The following is a 17,484-nucleotide window of genomic DNA, read 5'->3' on the forward strand; positions in this document are numbered from 1 at the left end:
GAAGAACCCTGCGCAAAGGTCAACAGAATAATTAAATCGTTCGCCCCGAAACGAGAACCATTTCGGACGGAAATGTCTTTCGCACAGAACCTGGTGATGACCTATGAACAGGTTTTCTTTTTAGTGCGAGATGAGACACTCACACACACATGCAAGAGCAAAAGGTTTTTGCACAAAACGTGTAGAATTCTGCCACTTTTGCCATTTTACCGGATTGCCATGTTTGTCGCCATCTTCTGAAGATGGACATCGATCGTACCACCGCTCGATGGTTTGAGACATTTATCACCAAATGGCAACTATGGCAGAATCATTCCAGCGCGCGCACACACACTGTTTGTTTTTATAGTGTTGTCGTTTCTTTTTAATCCGAAGCTGTTTGTGGTTAATATTGCTGCAGGTTGTAGGAAGTTGAGCGATCTTTAGACACATTTTTCGCTGACAAGAGCGTTTCCTCTGCTTGCGATCGAACTCTTGACATTTTGCGCCAGTTTTACACCGTGCCAGTGTGCCGGTCTGATGCGCAACCATGTTTAATCACACTCGCACAACCGGATCAGTGGAATGGATCATTCAATGTGGGATTTTAAGAAGTTTCAAGATTGCTTTATACACAAACCATAGCAAATTCCAGCACGAAACAATAAATCTAATGCATCGTAAAGCATAACTATCACACCGTTAACAAAGCCTTGGTCGATCGTTTGATCTGTAATTATCGTTTATGAATTGATCGCGGCATTCATGCAACATGTTCCTTGCCCCGATCCCAGAGGCCAAGGCCAATAAAATCCATCCGTAGCTCGTTTCGGACCGGACTAAGCAATGACCGCTCCCGATTGCACACGTTCCAGCGGAAGACCGTTTGATGGATGAGAAATGAACAAAATCGCCCACCATTATCGTCTTCACGCGGTGCAATCGTAACGCTATTGGGATTTCGCAAACGGTTCACAGGCATTAGCGAAGAATTACGGCTGTAAAACGTGCACATCAGCCAATTCCGGGCTCGCTTACACGGGCTGTATAGGTAATTGGTACGTAATTTACGCTACGGGAGTAAAACCAATCGATAATCCTTCCGGTAACCGTCTGACCAGCATAGATGTAGAATTGATAAATGTGTTTCCATCATATTGTTGATTATCCACGATGGCCGACAGCTGGAGAGATGGTCTATTGAAGAGGCGGAACAGCTGCTTCAAGGCCGAATATGTCGGTTCCTATATGAATAGTCTCCCGTAGTACAGGGTTTCACACTTTATCTCAAGACCGCGGGACCCCTTCCCGAATCTGTCTTAGCCAAAGCCAAGACTGCGGTATGATGCTTGAAAACGTTGATGATACCTGAATTCATCGGATGCAATGCTGAATCTGCGGCACATTTCTCGAAACACACTGGTCCGCGCCGAGGACATGCGGTCGAATATTTTTTTACACGGATAACCTTTGTGTACATCAGTGTACTGAAAACAGTTAATTATTTATTCGTGTTTATACCAAAAAAAATTATTTAAACAGTTCAAACTACTTTCTTAACACTTGTAAATATTTTAATCAAACAAATATGCATTCACTCATTTTATTAAATTGTCTTTTTTGGTAAAAAAACGAAAGGATAATTGAGTGTTTCTAATAGACTGATGTACACAAAGGTTATCCGTGTAAAAAAATATTCGACCGCATGTCCTCGGCGCGGGCCAGTGTGTTTCGAGAAATGTGCCGCAGATTCAGCATTGCATCCGATGAAATCAGGTATCATCAACGTTTTCAGGTATCATCAACGATTTCAAGCATCATACCGCAATCTTGGCTTTGGCTAAGACAGATTCGGGAAGGGGTCCCGCGGTCTTGAGATAAAGTGTGAAACCCTGTAAGAATAGGGTCTCCGATTTTGCGTGCTTATTACACAAGAGATGATCTGATCATATCTGATAAGGAGATGGACTGAATTTCTGGACAAAATATACTTATATCTTTCAAATTTGTAATTGATACTATGCATTTCGCTGCTTATCTTTTCCAGGGTTATTCTTGCGTTGATCTAATGAACGCTGGCATGCGGCAATCGGGTGTCTACTACCTACAGATCCGTGGAACGACCTACTGGTTCCTGAAGGTGTTCTGCGAGCAGGAAATTGCTGACGGCGGATGGACGGTATGGTTTCCAGATATCGATATTTTACATGAACTCCCGCTTACATTCCTTCCTCCTACTCCTCGCACCAGGTAATCCAACGACGTGATGACTATGGCGATCCACGCGAAAACTTCAACCGCGACTGGGCCGACTACAAGAACGGTTTTGGCGATCCGGCGAAGGAATTCTGGCTCGGAAATGAAAACATCTACATGCTGACGAACAACGAAGACTACTCGCTGCGAGTCGAGCTGGAAGACTTCGAAGGCAATAAGAGGTGCGCTGGTTGGCAAGTGGGAACACCCGTATGGGTGCTTCGAATGGAAGATATTAATAATAATTTCTGTACGCACGCTTCTCCTCCACTAGATACGCACAATATTCGCACTTCAAGATCCACTCGGAGCAGGACTACTACAAACTGGAAATTGATGGCTACGAGGGCAATGCGGGCGACTCACTGAACGATCCATGGTACGGTTCGAACAACAGCCCCTTCTCGACCTACAATCGCGACAACGATCGAAGTTCTCTGAACTGCGCCAGCATGCTGAAAGTAAGCGCGCTCATTCTATACACGTGGTGCGTCTCTTGGAGGGCCAGCATTCTAAATAATGTTTTTCCTCTTATTACACTCCACAGGGCGGCTGGTGGTGGAAGTCATGCGGACGAGGACTGAACGGACTGTACCTGCACGATCCGCAGGATCTGACCGCCCGGCAAGGCATCGTTTGGTTCCGCTGGAGAGGCTGGGACTACACGCTCAAGAAGGCGACCATGATGATCAAGCCGAAGGGTCCGCAGCCACAGGTGGCCGGCACGACGTAATAGTGATACTTCCGTGACACGAATTGTACAAATTATTACTGTTTGTTTTCACTTGCTCCTCACACACACACTCACTCACTCACACGCACACAGACAGACACATACAACTTGTACACCGTTACACGCATCCCTCGTGAAGATCATCAAATCAGCAAACTTCCATCCGTTTATGACCATCAATCATCAATCATCAAACTGTTCACCTCATTTGTCTTCATTTCTAGCAGTTGATGCGATCGGTTTAGACGAAAAATACGATAAACTTCTTCAAACCATTCTTAAGGTCCATCGTCCAACAATTCATACAGCAGTCCCTCCTCTCATCAGGCTAGAGTAGACGAGATGCGGGTGCAAAATTGATTCTCACTATACGGTCCAATGCTAGCCGTAGTAGAATTGATTGACTCCATCAATATTTGGTTCTGATATCCCATACTCGTCGTCTTCTTTAAACGAAAAAAAAAAACATAGTTAATCTTGACAAAAGCGACTGATTCTAAATACGACGATGCACTGCCTATACCGTCATCAATGCGTCTCGAAGCAGCACTCGAAGCAAGAATTGCAGAATCCTTTTCCCACGTGTACTGCCACGTGTGCGCTACCTATACGCTATACCTTCATGTTGTTTATTTATTAAATTTAGTTCAACAACAACAACAACAACGGAAACGTTTCGTGATCGGATGCTACCACACGCGTCACGCAGCGAGTGACCTTCGTCCCAATCCACTGGCGAATCTTTAAAGCAAAAAACAAAAACTCCCTTACATTTCCGAGCTGGAGTCTCCCCAAAACATTACTGCGCAAAGCAAAAATTAGCAAAACCCTTCGCATTCAGACACTTCTTTTCTTATCCTATAAAAGGTGGTTTTTATAATGTAGACGAAGAAAAGATGCGAACCAGTGGACAACTCTTATGGGCGGTAAAAAGAAAAAAAAAACTGATCAAACTTTCAGCAAAAAGTACGCGATTTTCTGAGATATTTTTACTTGTTGTACATCTCCTATCTTCGCTTTATCCTCAGAACATTCTTCGCATAAGAAACAATTTAAAACTTTTCTGTACGCGATTGGTTATGAATGTAATTCGTTCTTCCTGAATTGGCAACAAACGTGCGGATCGAGACAGGGCGATGTAGAAGCACTGGCCTGGCTGTAATTTAATATGGCTTAATACTCTTTCTGTCGAAGCGCTATGAATTACTTGCGTTTATAGTGCTCAAACCCAGCAACCCCCAACCATCATCCAAACCGGGTGAAAAACGTTCAACCCCAACCGTTGGTGTGCACGATATTAATCGCTCTGTTGAAACTTTCCTACCACACCAAGCGTGTGTGTCTGAAGTGGCACAGCTTAAGGGCCGCTTTTTCACCATTTGACGATCACATGAGCTCGCGTCTTTGGGCAGCTGGGGGGAAAAAAAGGGAAAATGCAATCCTCATAAATCATCGCAAATTGAATGTTATTGATCCATTTGAGTGGCGGCGTACGAGCCGCGGCGTTGACCTGTAAGCGTAATTTATCTATCGCCTGGGCGAGAGATTTTGCAATACAGATTCCTCGACGCGCGAAACCTGGAACCGGTGCACGGCTTGTCATTAAAGGTATTGATCGGTACGATTGCACAGTTTGCAATTTGCAATCTTTATGCCTTTTTTTGTTTTGTTTTGCCTCGTTTTTCATTCCACATTTGCCGATGAATCTCTGGAATGGGGGCTGTATTTTTTGTGTTGTTGCTAAAGCGGCCCGATCAGGAACTGATCGGCTGTCTGGAGCAGCAGTTGTGAAATCATAATAATAGCGATAAAAACCGTAAAGTATGCCCACATACCGATGACATATTTCCTATTCCTGTGTCTGGAATATAGCACGTTACAGATTGCTCGAGCCACACGTAGATCAATGCGATACGGTCGATGGAATGTGCTGGTATATATTCAGAGATAATTATGTGCTTGATATGTGTCTCTGGATGGCGCCACAACGAAATGTTGGTTCAATACTTCAAGAGCGATTGCGAGCCCAAACGATATGGTTTATCGTTTGCTTACGGCACAAAAATGCGAGTTATCTAATATAGGTGCACTACACTTAAAACCGATCAAATTTGATGATATTATTTGAACCTGGGTTTCATACTTATTGATTGAATTATGCTTCACAGCCAGAGGAAAACAATACGGTCCAATCGTTAGAACGACATCCAGAAAGTTTAAATTGATCCGTCCTAATACAAGCGTTCTTTCCGTTAAGAGTTTCTGACCCTGTACTCTTGGTTTGTTCCCAACGATAGCTGGGAAACACGACCGCCTCTGCATGGAATCATGTTCACACATTACACATACACAAAACATGCAATTGTAAATATCGTTTTAATTTAATAGTTGATAGAATGTTTTATATTGAAATAAATATAAAAATCCTCCGAAAAATTTACATTCCCTGAGTGTACTGTAGTTATTCCATTAAAAAATCGGTGAAAACCGTTGTTCCCGAAATCAGTTGTTATGTTGAAAAATGGAAGTAAGTATGGTTTTGAAGAAAATAATTAAAATTGTCGTGATAAAAAGTGTGCTAAGGTATAAGATCTGACAGCTATAGTAAGCACATGAGAATTAAGATCCAATATTAGGGTATAGAGAACACGTGGAAATATCAATAAATATAAGTGCTCATCCTCATATTTGGTGCAATAACCGCAGTCGGTCTCGGCCTGCCACAACAAGTGCGTTACGCGAGAGCAGTATCACAAACTTGGTCCCAATGAATAAGTAATAATAATTTCTAAGCGGTTGTAGCGCCAGATAAGTAATTAAGTAAGTAATAATTTAAAAAAAAGAAGATACATTTGAATTACTTACCCTGTTTCTCGTCGGCCGGCTCACGAAAAAGTCACGTCGTCGTGACATGACCCGGTCCACGATTGTTCTCCAGGATGCTCGTGCCATGTCTGAAAGGCTTTCCAATCCATGGTCATCGGCAGGCGTACAGCTCCGCAAGCACGTAGTTCATCTTTCCGCTCAGAGCGTAGCGTCCTACACTTGGGTGCTCCAAGACTCGCGTCCATAAAGGAGCATCGTCGTGTATGATAGCCGCTTACCTGGTATTTTGATGATTTGGTATTTCAACGAACAATGATTCCTATTGTGTTGGGTGAATGATGATTCAGTTGTACGGGCCAGGATTCTGTAAGGATGGATGTTCAGGTCAATGATTATAGTATTTATCTTTGTACACGGTACAAATTTTACTACACAGTTTATTCACCATTCCACAAAAATCAATTATTTACCTCAATTCAATAAACCTAGACCGACTCCAGAGCGCACCAACCAAATGAAAACAACACGCTATGTGAACTGTGATTTAGATCAAGTGGAAAGTAACAATACGAACTTGATCAACAAACTCCCTTGGAAGTGTTCTATCCCTCAAAATTCCACTTAAATTGTTTCAAATACAATTTTCAGGCTAACCTTTTCACTTTAACAATATTAACTACTAAAATGAAGAAAAATAGCTCTCTAAAACGTCATCGCGAATGTTCAGCTATGTTTACGTCCCGCACACCGTTCGGCTCCGCTGACACGTGCGATACAGCCAAGGGCTACCTTCACGCACCTGTCAAAACGCGCTCGCAGCAAAGCAAAGCACCTCGCGCTGAGATTAGTTTTCTGTTTTTATTTTAGCAAAGCTTGATATTTAGTGCCAAGAACTGTCGAAAACTTGCATCTATACGTTCCTAGTTGCAGCACGAAGGATGTTAATCCTTCATTTGTTGTGTTGCAGCGAAAAATATGTAACCAAGCGTCCATCGCACAAGCATCGTAACTTAGGTCTGTGACACGGAGCGGCGGAAACACTGCCAGATTCCATCATCGTATGGAACAGCTTCCCTTGCTGCCTCAACATTGCGACAAATTCATCCCCAGTGCGGACATTACACGTAAAGTCGGTTCGCGATGTGTCGATAGCGGAAATGCAGCAGATTGCACCAAAGATTCCGTGTGAAGAACTTTCCATTTGATGCCCGTGGAAGACAACATTGTTTACTGTGTGACTGTGTGAGTGTGCGCGGGTGTGTGCGTGTGCGTGAAGATCGTGCTGCGTGTGTTTGTCCCGTACCCGTATGGGTGGTACGGAGGCACGAAAGAAAGCCACTGCTCCTCGGGTTAAAACCAAACCACCGCTACTACGATGAAGCGACTTTCCTACACCGTCCAGTATTATTTGGGAATGTTGGTGCTGGTGGTGGTGGTGCTGCTGCTGGGACCAATTCCGCTACGGTGCCAGGGAGCGCTAGCGTCCTCTAGCACAATTTTTGTAAATAGCCTAGTTCCATTGATAAGCAATGTAAGTGTAAGCGTACCGATAAGTTCCGATAACAAACGAGTGCCTTCGGTGGCGGTGATATCTTCTCCTACATCATCGTCACCCCCGTCTACGTCGTCCGTGACACCTTCGATGCCCGTTACCGGCAATGCGGCGACAGCATCTGCCTCCGGTCCCGTGGAATACGGGATCCAGGAGCTGGCGAAATCGCTCGAAAACACCTTCGATCACATCCGAAATGGGGAGCTGAGTGTCACGAATGTGCAGGTGAGTCCCACCGGAAAGATGGGCCTTTTTGGCATTTTTCTCATTATTTCTTTTCCTACTTTTAGAAACTGTACGACAACATGGAAATAACCACAACGATACACAACGATGTAGAGCTGCTGGAGAGGATCGCTCTGAAGCTAACACGAAAGCTCAACCAGACCATCGCGGTGATTGAAGAGCTGCGCCGGTACATCCAAACTACCGGCACGAAGTACGGCGCCAAGTACAACACGCTTCTCAACCCGTGCCCGTACAGTGAGCTCATCAACCCGTGGGAAGACGAAGCACCGTTCGATCTGCAAAGTTTCATCCAGAGCACGAAGCAGTCGAACGTGTCCCTTACCCGTCCGTACTCTGCTTCCGGCGATATCTTGGTAAGCGGTGGGGGCGCTAACAACAGCGCCGTTACCGGGTTCCTCGACTTCAGTGCCTTTCCGGCAAATGCAGACTCCGATCGTCCCAGGATCCGTGTCACCGATCAAACGATCGACGACAATAACGCCAACCTGCAGCAGCTCTTTGCCGAACACAGTGCGCACTTGGATGAGCATTACCTGAGCTATCGGCAGCAGTTCTACCTGTCCTCGTTGGATCATGCCAGCGCGTACAAGTGCCACTACTATCCCCGTGATGGCCGGCTGAAGGCACTGTTCCTATCGGCGGTGCGCAACAAGCACGTGCTGATCCTGCTGGACGTCGGCAACACGATCACGTACGATCAGCTCGAGGTGGCGAAAGCCATCAGCAAGTTTGTGCTGTACCTGCTCAACGAAAACGATCGCGTTGCGGTGGTAGCGGTCGGGCAGCGCGTCATCACGTCGGACGACTTTTTCGACTGCCGCGCGGCGAACCGGTTTGTGCGCGCAACGATGGACGAGAAGGATCGGCTGGTGGATTTTATCGATTCGTTGAATCGTACCAAACAAACGACGGATCATGCCGCGGGCTTTCAGTACGCGTTTGATGCCTTTTCGGACATTTACCGCACGCATGATGATGAAGTGCCGATCGTTTTTCTGTACCTTGGTCGTGCGCTGTTACCGGCCAACTCGGCGGCACCGAAAGCCATCCTGCAAACGATTCACGAAGGTCAAACGCGCCTTCCGTATCCGGTCATCATCAACAGCTGCTTGATATTGCTGGACGAACGGGAGGTGGCACAGGAGAAGCAGCTGATCGCTGACATTAGCACCCAAAACTATGCCCGCTACAACCTTTCCCTGGTAATCTATCCGGCGGGAAAGATGGTCATGATATCGAAGCATTCGTTCGATGCGCAGCGTTTCATAGTGGCGCTGATGGAACCGTTTCTCAGTGCGGGCCGATTCATCGAGGAGCATTTGCGGATCCATTTGCCGTACTATGACGCGTCGCTGCAGGATACCCTCGTGACGGTAAGCTATCCCGCCGGAACGCATGGACTCGTGGGGGTGGATCTGTACCTGAGCGATCTGGTCGAGCACGTGGCGTACTACCGGCAGCAGGATGATTCGTACGCCTTCCTGATCGATCTGCAGGGCAACACGATTATGCATCCATCGTTTCCGCGACCACTAGCGGCACGGGGAAGCTTCTACATCACGAACATCACGCGCTTGGAGCAGGAACATTTCGCACCCGCCTTCAAGCGCATGCTGGCCGATCCGGAAGGTAACTTGCGTATCAATCACTACGGCACGAACCGGACGACCATGTACTACTGGAAGCGAGTGTACTCGTACATCGTGTGCATCGTGCGCACGCTGGATGTAGCGGAGCCGGACAACTCCCTGACCGTCGATGGCGCCTCCCGCATTCTGCACGCACCGATACACTACCTACACCCGGGCGCAGAAACGCCCGACGGAAGGAATAGCGTGGAGTACAACTTTATCGCCGCTAGCAGTGTCACCGCGAAAAATCTGCTCTCCACACTGCTGTACCATCGTATCGACATATTTCCACCTCAGCTGCAGCGACCGCCCGTCGAAATGCTACCGTCCGGTGGCGATGGATCGCTGTGCAGGCTGGTCAAGCAGCTGGCGGTAGCGGACGCTAGCACACTCTACCTCAGCGCTTCCTCGTTCCAGTCGCCGTTCACGCACATTCGCAACAACCGTGAGGCCGGCGCGGGCGAAGAGGTGAACGTGCGCACCATTCAAAACATTATGGCGTACCTAAGGGACACGTACGGCAAGCTGCTGTTCGCCAACCCGGGGCTGCAGCCGGACGTGCGCAGTGATGTGCTCGCGCTGCTGCAAATTCTCTTCGACTATCAGCTGCACCACGTGCAGAGCAATCTGAGCCGGTACGTGGTGCGACGGTATGCGGCGACGGTGAACGGTGTGCTGCAGACGTTCCCGGGCGGTTTGCTCGATACCGATCTCGAACCGACCAAGCGCCCGTGGTTCGTCAAAGCGATGGAGTACCCGGGACGGTTGGTGTTCACCCAGCCGTACCTGGATGCGGGCGGGGCCGGTTACGTCGTGAGTGTGGCGTACGCCATATTCGAAGGTCGAACGGCTAGTACTACCACCTCGTCCGGCAACACTCCGCACCGACCGATCGCCGTTGTAGCGATGGACTTTACGCAGGCGTTCTTCTACAAACTGTTGCTCGACTCAGCGACGGTTTGCAGTATGGATAACATCAAGTGTTTCCTGATGGACGATCGAGGCTATCTGGTGGCGCATCCGATGCTTGCGGATCCGCCGCTGCGGCCCGGGAATGCGCGCCGTCCCGTGGAACACATCACGCACAAGGAGTCGCAGGTGGCGAACGACATTCTCAACCACAAGCAGTTGGTCACGAAGAAGATGTGCTACAACTATGTCAATCGGACGGTACAGCGGTTCTATCAGTTTAATATGAGCCTCTCGGCATCGGACGTCATCACTAATCTGATGTACGGCGAGAAAACAAAGTACCAGATAACGCTCATTCCGGGCACGAATATGTTCCTCGGCATTGTCAACTCGACGAACGATGGTGGTGCCTTCTGTCCTTGCAGTACGGTAAGTAGAGGGATATCAATCTTTGTGTTTTATTTTCTTTTAATTTAGTGTTGGGCTCCATGAATCTTTCGTTGAGATTCATTTATATGAATCTTCAGTGGTGACAGATGAGAATCTCGAATCAATTCTTCAAAGATTCACGGATCTCCAAGGATTCATGAATCTCGAAGATACTTGGAAGAATGAAACTCCAAGTATTCATGAATGTCGAAAGATTCATGAATCCCAAAAGATAAATGAATCTTCAAAGATTCATGAAATTAAACGACTCATGAAACTAAAAGAATCATTAATTCATTAAAATTCATATATCTCCAGGGATGAGTCTTTAGAGATGTATGATTTTCAAAATATTGTAATTCACATTCCGGAGCTAATTCTAATTCGGGAGTCAATTATGATTCCGTTATCGGGCTAAATTGTGATTCCCAGGACTATTCCGATTCCGGAGCCGATTCTGATCGCGGAATCGATTCCTCAGCCGACTCGGGAATCGTCTCCAGAGTCAACTCCGGAATCGGTTCCGGAATCAAATATAGAATCGGCTCCGGAATCGACTCCAGAATCAGAATCGATTTCAGCATCGTAATCGGCTTTGGGCCGGTCTCGTAGTACAGTCGTCAACTCGTACGACTTAACAACATGCCCGTCATGGGTTCAATCCCCAAATGGACCGTGCTGCCATACGTAGGACTGACTATCCTGCTATGGGGGGAAATCAATTAGTCACTGAAAGCCAAGCCCACAAGTGGTACAGGCAGGCCTTGACCGACAACGGTTGTTGAGCCAAAGAAGAAGAAGAAGAAGAATCGGCTCCGGAATTGATTCCGAAGACGGAATCGGAATCGGGTAGGTCCGATTCCGAGCTCCCACCACTATTAGGCTGGCATGACCACATAGGTTGCTACGCCAAGAAGAAGAATAATGAGAAGCTCAAACTCTATGAATCTTGGGAGATGTATGAATCCCCTGAGATTCATGAATCCCTAAAGAATAGTGTATCTTTTGAGATTCAATCAGATTCATGGATTTCTATCAAATTTACACAACATTAGTTTAATTACATATTTCCTTGTATATTCTTTATAGGTTGGCAACTCCTGCCTGAACTGCAATCGGATGGAACAGACGGAGTGTGAGTGTCCGTGCGAATGTCCACTAGACTACGGTGTATCGGAGCAGGACGGTGGCTGTACGATGGTACCCAAGCGTTCCAAAACGGCAGGAAGCTTTCCGGTGCCACTCTGCTCCCCACTGCCCGAGGAGCTTATTTCGATGAACGCCATCAACTATGAGGCGGATTACGAGCTGAAGAGCTGCACCAACATTAATTGTGAGGATTACCAGACGCAGAGCGAGTGTATGGGTAAGTGTGACAGCAAAGAATGTTCAACAAAAAGAAGATACTTACTGTTCATATCTTCCCTTTTTTGCACAGGATTGGTCGGCTGTGAATGGTGCCAGGTGGATGTGGATGGTGAAAATCGACTCAACACACCGTTCTGTACCGCCCAGTTGGCCTGCTTTAACGGGGTGTTTGGAGCGCCCACACCGTACGGTGATGCCGCTTACACCGGCAACAACATGGAGTCCATTTTGCCACCCGCGTACAGCTCGATTGGACCGGTTGCTGGTGCCATACTGGCGCTCTGTCTTGTGGTCGGTTTTGCGATGTACTGCTTCCGCCAGAATGCCGATCAAAGTGGAGCGTCGGAGCATTTGTACGACGATCTGGTCGCGGATCACTGCCACGGGCTACCGCTGTCCCGTTTCGATCTCGACGATGGCAGCCCGTCCGACGATTGCGACATTAGCCGTACCAATGCGAAGCAAAATCTGCTGCTCAACGGGCAGCACAACGCCAACTACATGATTATTCCGAATGTGGCCTCCCCGTACCAGATGTCGGCGGACTATCGGCGTCCGAACGGGGGTGGTGGTGGAGGCTCGTCCGATCATGGGTACTCCACCATGACGCACCACGAGGAATCGGAACACCTGTGCCTGTCCAATGTGGATCCGCAGGGAATAGCGACCGCGCACGGTGGTGGTGGTGGTGCGCACGGGGCCGGTTCGGGCGGCAAACGGCTCTCGATGTCGGACAGTGCATCGATCAGCACGTCCGTTTCGAGCCCGTACAGCAACCATACCGGCGGTCCGGGCAGTTCCTTTCTCTCCAAGCCGCCGATGCTCAACGAATCGAAAATGATCGGCACGGCGATCGATCGGTTTGCGGATCCGAATCCGATGCAAACGCTGCTACCGTCCCCGACGTCCATCTCGAGAACGGGAGTGATGGGAGCAACGACCATACTGCCCCCCGGATCGCCCATCTCCGGCACGACCAGTGGGCATCACATTCTCGTCCCAGTAACCGTCCATCGAAATATGGAAATTTCTTAGGTTGAAAGCGCTCTAGAGCGGAGAGGAGAAAGCAACAAGGAAAAAAAGGTACCTTTTGTAACCTTTACATTTATGCCACACGATACAGATTTCTGCATCCGCTGTTTATAATGACGGATGCGTTTAGTCCATTTTATAGTTTGTCGGCATTCCTCTCACCAGTTTAGTTGTATTACCGTATGGCTAAGGTTGTCAATAGCTTAACCCGCAACAGTTCAATTCCTCTCAGTAGTACTTCATTCCAAGAACCCCGGTGGCAACCTCATCGCTACAGTGCTATTATAAAGTTATCATTTAAATCTTATCCCCCCTCCTGACAAACATCGATCATCGATCATAATAAGTCTTAACCATAACCCGTCGCTTTACCCAAGAGACTGAGATTACCTTTTCAACGGGGAGGGAAATGCTTCCGTGAGCAGGAAATGTGCCGAAATCAATTTATATATATATATAGCTGCCAACAAAAAGTAGTACTCTTCTACACACGACACTGCGAGCGAGCAGAGTTTTTGCCCTCGCCCCAAACTAAGAGAGACGCTTGCCTTTACAGTGTATTTTTGTATTTGTTTAAGTTAGAGTTTAAGATGATGGTTATAAGAGCGTATTGAAAAAGAAAAAAATCAAACACATAACACACCTGCTTGACGAATATCAGTGCGGACAACTAATACAGCTAATATCTTATTGCTAGGAACCGTACACCGGTCGTAAAATTAGTGGCCCTATCAACTATATCCCCTCTATTCCTATTGCTCTCAGTAAAAGTGATAGGGAAAGGCTCAAGCTTGCTGTTCGTTTATTTTAACGCAATCGTCGGTAGCTAATGTTTGACCACCACCAATCGATTCACGATGCACTTAACATATCATTCGCTTAGGCCGGCCTAACAGAGCCCAACACAGGAATGAAAATTCGTCCCGACCATCACGGTTGTTTGCACACGCTTGCTTAAACGTGGTCGCATTCGTCAGTGTTTTTGTTTTAATTAGAATAAACACCTAAGTTAGCTGTCGACCGATCGCACCAAACCAACACGATCAATTTGGCCAGAACGTACCGCCGGAAAGAGATCGGCCCAGTTACAACTATATCCAACTGCCAACTGTACGTCGCCACCACCCATCCAATTGTGCTTCCTGTTTTGATGTGCAGCTCTTTTTAGGTTTTGTAACTTTACACACTTACTACTGTATATGTACAAATGTGATCGTGTGTTTTCCGAATGATTCGTGAGTTTTGTTTAAGGCTTACTATTAGGAGCGCGCGAACACATATTTATATATATATTATACCTCTAGCGAATTTGGATTTGGAGACCCGCTGGTGCGGGAGAGATTTTGTAAACTTATACGTAAAGTTGTTTCTTTTTTACATGATTAATAACTTTACACGACAACTGCTAAATAAATTTATTTAAACATATGTCGCCATTGAAGCTTGTTATTGCAGTGTAATATAACTTGTCCGAAAAAAGTGTTAATTTTTTCCCCATTTTAAACTGTGTTTTTATACTCTTTTTTATGTTTAATTAGAATCTTAAATTTTACTGCACCAATAAATTGGTACAAAAAAAAACAAAACAACGCACCATTCGTGTTGTATTGTATTGTTGTTTATGTTTCGAGCTGTCATAGTTTGCGCTGGTATTAGTGCAATGTCTTGTTGATACTGTGAACCGGGGGGAACGGGATGATTACATTGTCAGTTCGGTGAACCACAGCAGGCACAGCGCCTCGTATCGGATGCCGATTATTATCGTCGTTTGCGCAAAAGATTCTGCGTGATTCAAGTGTGTAAAATCTTCCCTTTCGCCATGGCAACGAAGAACATCTTTTCCAAGCATCTGCCGAACGTGAAGCTGGCGACACGGTTCGACGCGGACGGGAACGAAATTCAGGCAAGCGCGGGAAGCCCCCCAGCAAAGCGATCTGGTTGTGTCACTTTCCTTTCTTTCGGTCCCATCAGGTGGAAAGGCGGGAAGACGAAGAGCAGAAGCGGAAGGAGCAGGATATCATCGATACGCTCGTCGGTGCTGGCTACTACCGGGCCCACATACAGGGCCTGTCCTCCTTCGACAAGATAGTGGGCGGCATGACCTGGTGCATCGAGGCCTGCGACTATGACGTCAATGTGGATCTGCTGTTTCACGAGAATCTTACCATCGGTCAGAAGATGTAAGCCAGCCACGGCATCCGCATCCATTAAAAGTGTCCACCCGCATATTATTACTAATGATTATTTTTCTCACCAATTTGCCAGTGCCTTGACGGAGAAAATTGTCGCCGTGCTGCCCCGCATGAAGTGTCCGTTCCTGATCGAGCCGCATCAAATACAAGGGCTGGATTTTATCAACATTTTCCCGGTGGTTCAGTGGCTGGTGAAGCGTTCGGTGGAAAATCGAAGCAAAAAGGCGGACACACTGCGGAAGCTCGCGGCAACCCAGTTCCAGAACCACGGCACCCTCGAATCGGACCGGGAGCTGCAGCGGCTGCGCGCCAAGCAGCTGGCCAATCTGCAGGCCATCGAGTCGAAGTATCTGCCGAAAAGAGGGTTTAAGCTGCGTAAAGCAGCCGGTGGCGGTTGGATACCGGTGCGCCCGAAGGATGTGGCGGACCAGGAGACACCCGATGGAGCGTTGGAAGACGTGCTGGAGGCCCTGGACGTGGACGAGGAGGAAGGAGAGGAAGACGTATCAGTGTCTACCGAACAGGAGGTATGAATCTAGTTGGCAGTGGATTGGTTTTTACTTATTCGATCTGTTATTTTGCTTTTTTCCTTTATTTCTGTTTTGTTTTTATGCATTTTTGCTTTGTTTTTTTAGCTTAATTTTGATGTTTTGTTTAAAAATATCGCAAAAGAGGTAAATCTTTTCGTTGTATAAATTTGTTACGAATTTTTCATATTTTTTAACACTTTTGGACCTTTTTTCAGCACAACATTTCGGTGGAGCTCACAGAAGCGGACCGTTCCACGTTGGCCAAAACATACGACGACATGAAGCAAACCCTTTCCGGCGAAGCTATCGAGCAAGTATCGGAACGAAATCGCATCAAAGCTCAGTTGGCGCTGAAGCTTGCGCTGGAGAAAAAGCTTGAGCTCGCATTAAGCGAGTGTGAGCAGCTAAAAACGACGGTACAGGAAGAGGAACAGCAGCTGAAGGATGCCGGCAATCAAAAGGAAGCCCTCGAGGAGGAAATTAGAAATCTCGACAATCTGGAAATTACGGAAGCTAATCAAAAGTATGCATTAATTGTTGACGAATTTCGTTTTTGATCAGCTGCATTACAATGCTCTTTTGTGTTACAGAATTCTTGACCACGTCAAAGAGCTGGTGCTGAAGAATGAGCGCATGAAGAAGCAGGAAACACAGTTTAAAGAAAATTGCAAAAAAGAGTTGGCAGAGTTGCAGCAGAAAATTGAGTATGGATGATTAAGACATAACTTGGTATGGTAACTTAGTAATTTCCTACAATTTTTTCAGCAAAGCGGAAACATCAACCCCCGATGAGGATATGCTGGAGCTGCAGAGACAGCTCGACATGGAGCTGGAGCGCTTGAAGTCGCTTCGGCTGCAGCTTGCCAAAAAGAACCGTTCCTATGTGGCTATCAAACGCCAGCTGGACACCGTACCGGATCGTACCGAGTTGGCGCAATATCAGCGAAGATTCCTTGAGCTATACAATCAAGGTATAGATAATTTCTCTCAATTGTCTGTCCATTGTTTAAATGGCCACATTCTTCTTTCACAGTTAGTGCAAAGCATCGTGAAACGAAACAATTCTACACACTGTACAACACGCTGGACGACACGAAGCTGTATCTGGAGAAGGAACTGTCGCTGCTGAACTCGATCTACGATAACTACGCCAACGCCATGCAGACGCCACACTCGCGCGAACAATTCGTGCAGCAGTTTGAAACGATCGTGGAAGGCATTCGGGCGACGAAAGCGAAGCTGAAGAAAAAGTGTGACGACGAGAGAGCGAAACGGGACGGACTGAACGGTCAGCTGGTGTGTCTGATGGAGCAGCAGCGCAAGTACGCAACCACGGTCAAGCAGCTCACGATGGAATGCCAACGAAACGAGGCACTTATGCAGCACCTCAAAGCGCTGAAAGCATCCACCCAGCAGCAGCAGCAGCAATAGGGATGGGGGATTCCAACCGAACAAAACCATTTATTGCATTCCGCCGGTACGTAGTGCGCTTACGATGGGGAACTGAATATATACTCAATTACTACTTCACGATTAACAGATTTATCAACTAGTTCAACTTCAGGCTTTTATTTAGCTTCCCTGAGCTGAGTTTTCCGGTGGCTGTGCCACTTCGCGTAACCGTTGCATCTTGATTTCTCGCTCGACGTAGTAGTTAAGGTCTCGTAGCGGGTGATAGTACGTGTGCACTACTTGCGATCCGACAAACATGGACAGCAGGGCGGCTGCCATGAAGGACAGATACTGTCGCATAGGAACACCGGCCGGCATTGTTATCCGTTTTTTTCGACTGTTT

The 17,484-nt window shown here is 47.1% G+C and overlaps 4 protein-coding genes across 5 annotated transcripts in view; 3 read left to right on the plus strand and 1 right to left on the minus strand.

Moving 5' to 3' along the window:
• Positions 1–5,408, plus strand: part of LOC120957280 (angiopoietin-related protein 3) — an 85,074-nt gene extending 79,666 nt beyond the window's left edge. The window contains exons 5-8 of the mRNA XM_049608627.1: positions 2,027–2,158; positions 2,230–2,417; positions 2,510–2,696; positions 2,783–5,408. Of these exons, the coding sequence (XP_049464584.1) occupies positions 2,027–2,158; positions 2,230–2,417; positions 2,510–2,696; positions 2,783–2,968 (693 nt within the window). The 3' untranslated portion in view covers positions 2,969–5,408. The remainder of the gene's footprint in view (positions 1–2,026; positions 2,159–2,229; positions 2,418–2,509; positions 2,697–2,782) is intronic.
• Positions 5,409–6,595: 1,187 nt separating this feature from the next.
• LOC120957062 (VWFA and cache domain-containing protein CG16868) lies at positions 6,596–14,395 on the plus strand. Its single transcript, XM_040379006.2, has 4 exons — positions 6,596–7,571; positions 7,637–10,567; positions 11,657–11,933; positions 12,006–14,395. Exons 1-4 carry the CDS (start codon positions 7,170–7,172, stop codon positions 12,968–12,970), a joined length of 4,575 nt encoding a protein of 1,524 aa, XP_040234940.2. The 5' UTR covers positions 6,596–7,169; the 3' UTR covers positions 12,971–14,395.
• A 264-nt stretch (positions 14,396–14,659) lies between these two features.
• Positions 14,660–17,234, plus strand: LOC120956536 (coiled-coil domain-containing protein 93). 2 transcript variants are annotated; one of them, XM_040378060.2, is made up of 8 exons: positions 14,660–14,870; positions 14,939–15,147; positions 15,233–15,686; positions 15,795–15,833; positions 15,905–16,212; positions 16,280–16,393; positions 16,455–16,660; positions 16,723–17,234. In XM_040378060.2, exons 1-8 carry the CDS (start codon positions 14,787–14,789, stop codon positions 17,118–17,120), a joined length of 1,812 nt encoding a protein of 603 aa, XP_040233994.2. In that variant the 5' UTR covers positions 14,660–14,786; the 3' UTR covers positions 17,121–17,234. The 2 variants fall into 2 exon arrangements, with proteins under 2 accessions (XP_040233994.2, XP_040233995.2); XM_040378061.2 differs by lacking the exon at positions 15,795–15,833.
• LOC120956539 (protein BRAWNIN) lies at positions 17,223–17,459 on the minus strand. The gene has a single exon (XM_040378064.2). The coding sequence runs from the start codon at positions 17,457–17,459 to the stop codon at positions 17,262–17,264; it is 198 nt and encodes a 65-aa protein (XP_040233998.2). The 3' UTR covers positions 17,223–17,261.
• Between the last annotated feature and the right edge of the window lie 25 nt (positions 17,460–17,484).

Source organism: Anopheles coluzzii, chromosome 3 (assembly GCF_943734685.1).
Source record: "Anopheles coluzzii chromosome 3, AcolN3, whole genome shotgun sequence".
NCBI classification, from domain to species: Eukaryota; Metazoa; Arthropoda; class Insecta; order Diptera; family Culicidae; genus Anopheles; species Anopheles coluzzii.